General features: G+C 30.9%; 1 protein-coding gene across 1 annotated transcript in view; it reads right to left on the bottom strand.

The window, feature by feature from the left end:
* The window catches only part of LOC126766080 (twitchin), a 125046-nt gene that overhangs the window by 43000 nt on the left and 69422 nt on the right, over positions 1–12624 (bottom strand). Inside the window, 3 exon segments of the mRNA XM_050483779.1 lie at positions 610–983; positions 3654–3801; positions 9987–10019. Coding sequence (XP_050339736.1) covers positions 610–983; positions 3654–3801; positions 9987–10019 — 555 coding nt within the window.

Genomic DNA, 12624 nt, shown 5'->3' on the forward strand with positions numbered 1-12624 from the left:
TTCGTTCCAAATTTATTGCGAAAGCGTTACCTTTGATGAGGAAGTGTCACGTTTTATGCGAAAATTCTGTCAGCACTGCCAACGCCTCATCATATATCGGTAACAGATTATCAAGTTAGTATCAGGGTTGCAGCATTGCGGTAACTGTTATACAGCTCGAACATACCTTGTGCATTAATAAGATACATAATTTTTTTTCCGGATACAGCGCGTTAGTTTACATTACGATTTATATAGTACTTTTGTTATTTCATAAATATTCTAGGCTATGTTCGTTAAATATAGCTACATTTTTTTTGTTCACTGATATTGAAGTGATATATGTTATATATGAAATGTTTGTGAACAAATTGTTGCAAATTTGATTACCATAAAATAATTAAGAAATATTTATAAATATACACCAGAATTTTGATTTTTCAGAAAATTTCCCAAAATAATTTTAACATAAAGAAAATCCATTAGTATTTTACTCAAAGCAAAATGATTTTGCGTATACAGTATACATATGTATATAGTATTATCATTAGGCAGTTTAGTTAGTATTATTTAGTAATTTTGCACGATTAATTTGCAATGATCGAATGTTGTGTATTGAACACTTCTTACCCTCTCTACTTTTTTGAGTGTCGGCAATGGTTTTTCAGTTTGTTTTAATTCACCCCAATTGGGATCTTCTTCTTCTTTGTCCCATTTTTGATAACGACGTTTTTTGAGCATGGCCCGGAAATCCATGCCACTAGAATCAGATACATACAATTGCATTTCGGCAGAATCTTCACCGTTTATATTTGCAACAACTACTTTATATTTGCCTTCATCATTAGGCTTACATTTTCGCATACAAAGTGTAATAGAATTTGTTTGACCATCAGTAAGAAACTTAAAACGGCCACCTTCAATGATTTCGCTGACACCTTTGTAGAATCTAAATGTTGGCGCTGGATTACCTTCTACACCGACTGTCATATAAGCCGTTGAGTCTATATTAGGTACATTGAAATGTGCAAATAATGGGAAAACATACAATTTGAATATATGTACATAAACAACATATTATGACGAGTTAGTATACTAATATAAAGACACATTAATAAGTAAACAAGTATGTGTGAATGAAAAAACATACTTACATACAGTACGTAAAAGCAGTAAATGTTAATGAATTCGATTCGAACGTAAATGCTCGTAGTTGCATTGAGCTTAACTGCTTCACGCTTACGACCTAACCCCCCTCAAAAGTGAACTCGCTGCCGATTTAAGCACTGTTTCATTGGTATCCTTGACCTTTTAGGTATTGTTCAGGAATGATTGACAAATATGGCTTTAAATGTTTATTTTTATATATGTACATATTAGGGTGCTTTTTTTTTGAAATTGTAATTTTTTTCAATTCCGTCATGAAATTTCCTTGGAAATACCCTAACAAAATTCCCTGAAAATTTAAGCACTTAATATTAACATTAAGAACTGGACCAAGCAAATAACAATTTTCCATTGAAAATACACAACAATTGTGATTTTTTATCTTTAAATTTCTATAGCTCAGAGGCATTTTATGGCATCGCTTTGACTTTAGACACATATTCCTCAGAATTGAAGACTCTACAACAGTGCCCATTGCGACAAATTCGAAACTCACACCGGCGCGGTAGTACGGGGGTCTAAGCCTGATTTTTCCACGAATTTCGCATTTTTTTGTATATATGTCCGAGGTCAAAATCGCTATCCTTAATACTTCTCGAGATATTCGGCTTTTTAAGTAAGGCTTTATAGAATTTTTACAGATGTTATGTATTAAAAAATCTATGAAAATTCCATACACATATACTTACTTAAAAAGCCGAATATCTCGACAAGTATTAATGATAGCGATTTTGACTTTGGACCTTTTTTATAGTTCTATGGTTATAGTATTAATAGTTAAAAAAAACACTCTAGTACATATATATTAATTCTACTGTACGGGTGTATGTCATTTGTCGATTTGAATGAAGTTTTTATATGCTATCAGGTGAATTCGAGAATAGTTTCAATTTATAGTTCGATTCGGTCCAATGTAAATGGTGTATTTAATTAATTTTATATTTATATATTGTATTTCATTAGCATTTTGTACTACTCATCTTATAGATCACATAAAATAATGTCAATTTGTTGGTTAGATCTTGAAAGTCCAGTCTTTTCACATGCCCAATTATATGTGGCGTGTTTTCTCGTTGGAAAACCGCCAAGTTTATTTATTTATACTTCTCAAAAATATTATTTATCAACTCGCATTAAGATAAAATTCAATCAAGATTATTGATTATAACTTGAAGGTTTTTCAAAATAAAAATTACTAAAATTATTTTATTATTAGTCTTTCATTTCATACTTTGTTTAATATCCTAATAGCTTAAAATACCATGCAGGATAACGTTTGTTGGGTTCGATAGTATATAGTATTATAAATTCAAAAATTTTTACCAATAATATTTGTTTATAATTCACAAGATTATTTGAATAAATATTTATGATGGAAATGGAAACAGGTATGTGCATTCCAAAATTCATATAAGGACAATCTATTTTATGTCTATTTATAGCCCATTCTCCGTTTCACACATTGTGTGGTGTATTTCTATATAAACGCTTCGAATGTATTTTTCGATGTTTCCTCTTGTGAATACTACAAATTACCACTTTTTAACATTTGCGCGTTCTCTATTCATTAACATTCTCAGCTATGAGCCTATACTCAATGAATACATATAAAACCCGGATAGGGTATATATCTGGTTTGCAGAAAGTTAGCTCAACATCCGTATAACTAGAATCAATATACTACAAAATTTAATGTACATACTCAATATAATTTACACAAAATTAGGATACAATGTTTATATTTAAGATTCATGGTTCCCGCACTACCATTTTGGAACGTTTTAGATTTTTCGATGTATAAGTAATCGGAAAAAAAATTTAAATTATTTTAAGTATAAAAATATGCCAATCCTTCGTCTTATGAAGCTCAAACATACAAGATACATAAAAATAATAAATACTAGCGATTATCACATTGTTTAGAAGTGGCGATTGCTTTACTAGATTTTAATTCATACGATTTTAATTTAGTACTAACCTTCAAATGATCCGTGTATAAATTTGACAATGGCATGTCGTCAGTGTGAAGCAACTTTTGTTATTGGTGAAATATGAAAAAATGCGAATTTTGACTTTTGAAAAATCATTTCTTTATGGTAAAAAAATTTAGTGGAAACAAAACATTATTCGGCCTTCTTATTGCTTTTCTACCTACCGTACTTCCTAGATTCAGCCCCCTAACAAAAATTGCAAAAATTTTCTTTTTTTTCTCAGTTATCCTACGGATTTATTGAATGACCTGTCAGGTAGCATAATTTATTTCTAGTTTGGAATTTATGCAAACGTTGCACAAACACTTCAGCTGAGAAGTGGCGAATCGAAAATGATTTACCCTTGAATTTGTGCAATTATATTCTCGCGCGTTGGTGCACGTGATTGGAGTTCAGGAAATATGAATTTTCTCATTAAACATTTTTCGAATAACTTTATAATAAAATCAAACTGTATGTAAGTAGGCTGAATTGAAAAGTTGACTATGATATGAAAGGTTTCTATTCTGTACTTACCTTCAACGACTGAATATGACTCCTGAACATCAATAATCTGTGGTGGACCACCGTCACCGACTTCACGTAATGGTGTGGATGGTTTATTAATCAGATCTTCAAGATCCTGAACACTGGGCCGACGTACATCAATTGACGTTCTTCGACGCTATTGATTCCAAAAAGGAATGTAACAAACATGAATTGTACATGGTAGATATATATTTGTATATATGTTGTTGACGGAGGAAAATGAATTGAGAAAAAAACATAATAATCATATTAATACATTAGGTGTTAATCAGTTTCACATATAAATATAAGGGTTAATCTAAAATTTTAAAATATTTAAAAGGGTGACAAAACAATGCAATATAACAATCAATGTAGAACTACAATTTAACAAGTCGCAACATAACAGGTCAACAAACAAAACTATCAACACCTTCTTTTTGAATATATACTGCTATTGGAAAATAAATATATTATATATTCCGCTACAGCAGTTTTATTTAAAAAAATATATATGTTTAGACAAAATTAATTTTCAAAAACATTTGCCCTTTTGTCTACGCTCGCTTCGTTCCTCCAAGCTTTTAAATATCACCAATTTTTGTAAGCCCTATAATTTTCTTTGTAATACACAATAAATACGTACATTCAAGATCAAATTTGGCTTGGACAATTTCATATCAACTTTGTCCCGATTGGTACAATATTTTTTATGCTTGTGTGAAGCAAAAAGTTCATCTAGCGATTTTTATATTAAAAAATTAAAATAACGCGTTTGCTCAAAATTTTATGTTTCCAATGGAATGACTATGTTGCAGAAATGTTTTATACCTGAGACAGACATGTAGTAACAATACCATATATAGTACAAATACCACATGTGTGTCACCAAATACCAGCAAAATACCATATGAGCAATGTAGTATTTTGCTGGTAACAATACTACGATGTTTCATTGTGGCATTTGTATAAACACAGCTAAAAAAAGGTAAAAAACTTTGCTGAAAGCTTTTACATTTTAAAAAATTAATTAATGAAATGGAAAACAAAAAATGTTTCACAATTTTTTTTCCGGAAAAGCAGGAAATGTCTCATTTTATGTGAGGACTTTAGAGAAAAATTAACCAAATCGCTTTTTCCCGATGAAAATAGATTAACTTTACAGTATTTTAAATAATTGCACTTTTTTTTCAATAACACACAACTACATATTTATTGTTTACATTTTTTTTGAAATATTTAATGCCTATAAAACAAAGATAGTATTTCAGTTTACTACATTGCCATGTGTGTCACCAACGTAGTAAACAGAATACCATGATACCTTTACTATGGTATTGTTACTACATGTCTGTCTCGGGTATTAGTGAGTCAACTTTATCACGAATATAAGTATTTCACTATGTTTCAAGTGAGTCGTCCATCACTTTATTATTGACGATAAAATAAAAGTTAAATAAACAGTGCTTGAAAATCGTCGTGTTGTTATGGATCTACAAGTACTTAACACATTTTGCTTAATGTTATGGGTATGAAGCGTGTCAGTGGCAGATTATAAGAAAAAGTACTGAAAGCACCGACACAATCTAGCATGATTGTGACTGACTTTTTGGTAAAAAACGAAAATAGAGCCATATTTCAGTCATCGTATTCGGCTGATTTCACTGTGATTCTTTTCTGTTTGTGAAACTAAAATATACGCGACACGAATCTATTGACCTAATATATAAAAATCGACAAGCAAACTGTACCGTTGTTTTACGTTCATCAAATTTCTTTGTGATTTTCTTCTAAAGATCAAAAACACGCATTAATAAGTTTCAGGCATGATAATTGAACATTATGTTTCTCACATAGCCAGTTACCCAGCCACTTAACTTCTTAACCATAATGGTTCTTGCCTTACGTGTACTTTGCATTTGATTTTGTTCTTAAATTGTTAACCTAGGGAAACATCGGAATCTTGTAAACAATTGTTCATATAATGATGTCAGGTACTAAGTATAAAATAATTGTAAATACATATGTACACTGGCATTACAAAGGACATAACGTAACCCAACCAAACCTAAATATACTACATACAATAAGATCTCGGATTAATAAATTTAGTATTACAATAACAGATGTAGTACTTCTTGGCACATATTTTGAGCTTGAAACTTTCTTGTGATTAAAAATATACTTGGCGTAAAAAATGCAATATTTGGTAAAAAAATATGAGTTTTCAAATTATTCGACTGCTAACTTGTTTTAGTTTTTGAAATACCTAGGTAAAGTAAAAATTTGCATCAAGCTTGAGTGTATCATCGAAAATTGTAATATCTCTGTTGTTTGCGTTTAAAAGCGGGGCAATCGTAGCAATGATGCTATGTGGAAATGTGGGGACGCATGGATTACATTTGGCGATCAAGTTAATAAAATTTAATTTCACTTAATATTAATATATACATCATGTATCATTCATGCACATTTTGTAGGCACATGTATCTATATATTTTTGTAAAATTTTAAGGTCAGTGCATTTTTATTTGAAGAATACATACATACTAACAATACAATAACGCTTTCATTAGCTTCACCTGTGTGTTTGTAACTTTTTACTGTGGTACTGAAACTAAATATCACTGACAAAAGAGTTAACCATTTTATAGGTACAAAAAATTACACTAAAACTATGCAGCTAAAAGCAAATTGATCGTTATCAAATTTCTAATGCTGAATCATTAATATGACTAATAATACTTTTCTGTTGTGTGTGTCCGGACAGCTGTTTAATAGCTGACAAAACATCTTTTTTCAAAAATCCAATGAGTAATAAGTTACCCAAACGCTTGTCGCGATTGTAATTCCAGATTATTTATGGTAATTCGCACAGTATGACTAGTAATATTTATTTTCATAAAATGTTACATTTATAGTTCCAGCGTCATCTCGCTTTCTCCTCTATTGTCCGACTTCTGCCAGACTGAGATTGAAATATCTCAGTAGATATACAGGATTTGTCCGGAAAGTAATAGGACTGAGTCGATTTAAAAAATTAATTGAACCAATCGTTACAATTCTTTAAAAACTTTCAAAATAGGCTCCTTCTGCGTCGATACAGTGCTGCCAGCGCGATTTCCGAGTATTGAAGGCATCAGGGAAGGCATTCTCTGAAACAGCCTTGAGAGCCGAGGTGCATGTTGCTTCGATCCCCTCTCGTCTCAAAATGCTTGCCTTTCGTCGTCCTTTTCAGGCAAGGAAACAAAAACAGTCCGGGGGCCACATCTGGGCTGTAGGGCGGCTGTGGAAGTGTTGTGATGCCGGCCTTGGTTAGGTAGCTGTTCACAAGAAAGGCGGTGTGAGCCGGGGCGTTGTGGTGGTGCCACTTCCAATTGGCTTCAATGTCTTGTCGGGGCCGATTGACGCTTCGTTTGAGTCTCTTGAGAACTTTCACGTAAAACTTGGCGGTGGCGGTTTGTCCAGAAGGAACAAATTCATGGTGTAAGATGCCTTCGATGTCAAAAATGACAATCAGCATCGTTTCACTTTGGTTTTGCTCATTGTTCATTGCCCTCCATAAAGGCCTGGTACCACCGAAATACACCACTTCTTGCTAAAGCAACATCTGGGTAAGCCTGCTTGATCATATCAAACGTCTCTGTCGCAGATTTACTGAGTTTCACACGGAATTTAATCGCGTACCTCTGATCTAACGAACACTGCATTTCGACTCGGATTCAACTGTCCAGCCGCTCGTACGTTAGCTAGGAACGCCAAATCCGCGCGCCCGCTCCGAAGTACAGTAGGGGCGGAAGAAAATCAGTCATATTACTTTCCGGACAGCGTGTTCCACGTTTTTCGGGCTAATAAATAAATATTTGTATAATTTTGAATCACTTCGTGCAGGCAGCCATAACTTATGGCAATTTCATGAGTTATTTGTCGTTTGGATAAATTACTTTTATTTAAAGCTATAATTGCGGAGATTTTTTTCTATCGATATAAGCATGCCGAACTTCACCTGTTTTACAACTTACACATATGAAAAAAGTGTAAATGTTGATATAAATACTTGTGGTGATCAACGGGTTCAAATATAGCTGTAAATGATGTATTGAAGTTTAATCAAATAGTGACAAGTTATAATTTTGGATTAGAGTGGAACAAAACTTTATAAATAGAAATTACAAATTCAAATTTGTTACAACTACTGTATCTATTTATCAATATTATTTACTCGTTCCTAAGTTTTTATATTTTTCACTGCATTGAATTTGTCATATATGTACGTAGAACTCAACGAAATGTGGGTCCTGAAAGATTGTAAAAAATAATAAAAATACAGATCAGCTTCTGAACTATCACCACGCATTTAATTACTTACGCTCCTTCACATCAACACCAAAGACCAATTTGGGTCAAAAGCTAACTCAGTTTTCTTATTAACAAGCATTAATGTTTTTTTTATTAAATCACATAAATAATGCGTATTTACACAAAAATTGTTATTAAAGAGAATAATAAATACGCGTTCTAAGCAAATGTCTTTAACACATTTTAAATTTGCTTGTAGACACAAAAAGGGAATTTCCCTAAATTTTTGCTATTTATAATTGCTCGACCAGTAAACTTGCCTGTATCCACAAAAAAGGGATTTCTCTAAATATTTCACTAATATTAAACCTGACAGATAAATGTAAACTAAAAAACTTAGGATTAGAGATAAATGAAATAAAATCGTGTAAAAAATAGATTTTCAGACCATGTTAAATAAAAACCGTTTAAACCATAATTGCGCACAATTCTTTCACAGAATGCCAAATAGATAAAGGGTTGAATTTACACTTCAAAGAAACTGCACGCATATGTCTATTAGTCACAAAGTAAATATAAAATATAAGTACTTTTATATGTACATCTATATAGTTACAACTAAACCATGCTAAATCCAACCTTCTTCAGCTCAATATTCCAATGATTCTATTTCTCTGCGATAAAAATTTGCAAAATTTACACATTTGTATTTAAATGCAAACAAGTTATGCAATACTTAATATTTTCGTTACTTAATTAAGTTGCATTTATAATTATTTACATGTATATTTATATATGAATATATGAGAAATTACGATATAATACACAACCAATATTTTTTGGCTTAGTTCTGGTTTTTATTTACAAAATTAATTCGGAAAATTAACTTTGAAATGCGGAAAATAATACGTAAACTTTTGAATAACATAGTTTTCAATTGAAGCAATAAATAAAAATAAATATTGTTTTAACCTGTTTAGTGTCACCAACTTCGCCAGGACGTTGATTCTTTTTCTAGAGACAAATATGATAGACAATTAATCGATTATACTAAATCTATATATACCATATATACAAATATTATTTCAATCATATGTATGGTATGTGAAAGTGTATATAACTTTTCAGTCAACTGAAACAAATTAACTTAATATATTTTAAGATACATTAATAGACATACGGAAATTATTCATAAGTCTGAGTCTGTTAGATGGCATTGGAGTCAGAAAATGATCTGATCTCAGAAAAATGTAAATATTACCAAAATTTTATGGTGTAATTTTGTTCATATTTAGTTAATTCAAGTAGGAAATAACATATTATTGATCATAATTGATTATTTTGTTGCAAACCGATTCTTTTTTTTATATCTTCAATATAACAACTCTATATTATGTATAGTATGTATGTATATATATAATATTTAAGACCACAAGGGATCATTTAATCATATCATTGAAATAGACGTACCCTAAAGCAACTAACAAATGTAAAATTCCTTTATTCGTCAGATTTTGAATTAATTTGATAACTATTTTTTCATTCAATTGTTTGACAACAGAGCATAATCTAGCTAGCAGAGAAGTGGCGAATAGAATATGGCGATTGGGTACAAATCTGCTCATAGTTAGCTTTAGCGATAAAACCACACTTGTTATTATATTTTTATAATGTCATAGTGGGTGGAATTATAATGGGCTTTGTGATTATTTCTACGCGTGTGTGAGAGCTGCAATTTTTACGTGTGAGTTTCTTAAATAGCATATGTGTAAGACTAATAAAAACGCAAAGCCAATTAAATGTAAAGTTTTAAGAATATTTTAAATATTTTATAAAGAGACTCAGCAACTACTAACAACTAACTACAACTACTGTTGAAGCATATGGAAACAAATTTGGTGTGGACATGCATGTTTATTTAATTAATTTCATATGTGCTCGCAATACGTAATAAGTTCTTCAAACAAGACTGCTGTAAATGAGCAAGTTCTACGAATCTAGAACAATTTTATTGCATACTGCAAATTGGTTTCACTTTCTCACCTGTCCATCGCCAACTTCGCCTGGTCTCAATAACTGTAATTAGTGCATGATCAAAAACACAAATTAAAAACTATAAACAATCAAAGTTGGGCTTTTATGTACATTTGTATAAAAGTGTTCTTCGTGTGCGGTAGTGCTTTGTTCAAGCCTAAAAGTCAAAAACTAACCGAAGCATTATTAAAAATTGTGAAAATTGATCCCGTGACCTCGAGTTTTGTGCGGTAAGCCTACTTTTATATTATTTCCAGCATATTAAAATAAACCTTAAAAAAAATTTAAGATAAAAACAAATTATATAAATATTCGATTTGTCGTACAAAATTCGAATTTAAAACATAAAATTCCATAATTTGCATTAATGCTTCGGCGTAAACTTTTGTATGCCACTATGGTACAGATATTATACATGTATGTGTGGTATATAATATAACACGCCCCGTTTCAAACACTTTTATGTCATTTTATTTCAATAATTATCTATATGGTACAATGTACACATTATATGACAATTTTAAGTTGTACAATTATAGACATACACTTTTATAACTTCATGAGAAAAAAATTTAACTTAATCTGTACCGAAAATATAATACTCATCACAGGTGTATTACTTATAGGAATAATATTCTATAGAATCATAGAAAGAGATATAGAAAATTCCCGTTATTTTTTTAATACACCTCATGTATACATACCTATATACAGAAATATCGAAAGGGTTTCTCAATAAGGAAAGTTCGGAGATAAAATCGTTGGTTTACACAATAATTCATGCCAAATCAATAATTATCTAAATAAATTTCAACAACTGAAGGACTAGTTCTCATATAAACAGACAGGCTGACATGCCTACATCTGCTCAGCCCGCCACGCAGATCATTTATATATATACTTAAAATGGTCTCCAAAGATCCGTCCTAGATGTGACAAACCGTGTAGCAAACTTAATATACCCTGTTCTGCGTATAAAAAACAAAAAATATACACTTGTATAATTTGTGTACACAGTTAGTATGTATGTATTCACTTCTTTGTTAGCTCACCTGTATGCTTGTATTTATATATGAACGTTATGGTGATAGTTTTTTTTAGTGGTACTAAACCGCTAATAGATATATTTGAATGATATTGTGACAAAATAATCAACAGTTTGAGAAGCACATATTAACACAAATAAAAAACATGCTTTTAAAGAAAATTTAACTTATAGTGGAATTCTGTAAGCAGTCTCCAATTTAAGATATTATTTTGTAATCTCAATTTGTGACTAGTTACTATTCACTAAACAGTCTCTAGCGTTAGTCTCAAAATATTAAGCAGGTCACAAAACTAAAAAGAACTCTTGTTTGGCATTTTGAATATACTGAATACAGATCATCACAGATATTTATCGATTGTCTTTGTTTTATATTTTGTAAGCAACTCAAACACGAAAAGGTTAAAAATAAATCAATTTTACATAAATTTCATAAATATTATGAAACAAAGTCAACATATATTTTCATTTTTATTGGTAATTTTGTTTTTTGACTATGTTATAGAATATTTAATATTTGTTATCGACATATTTATTTTCATTAAAGTGTAAAAACATCTCTGAATAATCAAATGTAAAAGATTTTGTGACTGTCACTTACAGAATAACAAAATCGTCTCAAGTCACAAAAAATGCCTCTAACGTAAAATCTCAAATATAGAGACTTGAGACTGTATCACAGTACAGAATCGCACGGTAAGTCTTATATCGAGTATACCATAGTGGCTATTAAATGTCAAAATGTGTAATATCTTATGCTTATAATACATGCAAACTGCTACATTAAATATCAAATAAAACAATAATGGGAGTTCAAAATTTGGCAGATGTTCAATTTGGATGTGCTGTAAGTATTGCTTCCATAACAAATAGAAATAAAATAACATCTTTATTTCGTTCATGGTTTTGATAATGTTGATTTATTGCATAATAGAGAGTTTTTTTCTGGTTTAGTGCTTATTTAGGTGTCTGAAAATGCTGCAAGACCTATTGGATATGTAAATGTTTGCTATAACAGCATGATTGCATTTCGAAATAAATAATTCTCCGCTAGTACTTCAATGTGTGCGAAAATCATCCGTTTTACTCCCTTAATTCTTTTATACCAGAAATTTTAGTAAAAACAAAATGTGAGTGATAATTTAACACAATTCCTTAATTTTCCTTCGAAAAACTCCCAAACAACCGAATCGTGGGATAGTTTTTATTTCAATGTATAGTCGTGAAATTATTTTATTGAAAATTTTTTGTTTATTTTATGACAAAGGTCTATAATTATTTGTAATATTCGAGATGGTGTAAAGTTTTTTTACAGAAGATATAACAGTAGAAAATCGCATTGGCAGTTTCATCGGCGGGAATTGTGGCTGCTTTGACAACTGGTGAGCGACCGACACAACAGCATTCTAGCTGCCATTTGATATTCATAACAAAACAAACGCAAAACGTAATAGCAGAAATGTTGTGCAAAGCACAAATATTTCCTAGCAGCCTTCTATAGTAAAATGCAAAATTTGTTAGCGTACAAAAGAATCGGTGGTCACCACAGTCAAATGACAGTTTCCTATTGTCTTAACTATGTATATCTAGAAATAAGTTCCA

This window comes from Bactrocera neohumeralis, unplaced genomic scaffold, assembly GCF_024586455.1.
Source record: "Bactrocera neohumeralis isolate Rockhampton unplaced genomic scaffold, APGP_CSIRO_Bneo_wtdbg2-racon-allhic-juicebox.fasta_v2 cluster11, whole genome shotgun sequence".
Taxonomy (NCBI): domain Eukaryota; kingdom Metazoa; phylum Arthropoda; class Insecta; order Diptera; family Tephritidae; genus Bactrocera; species Bactrocera neohumeralis.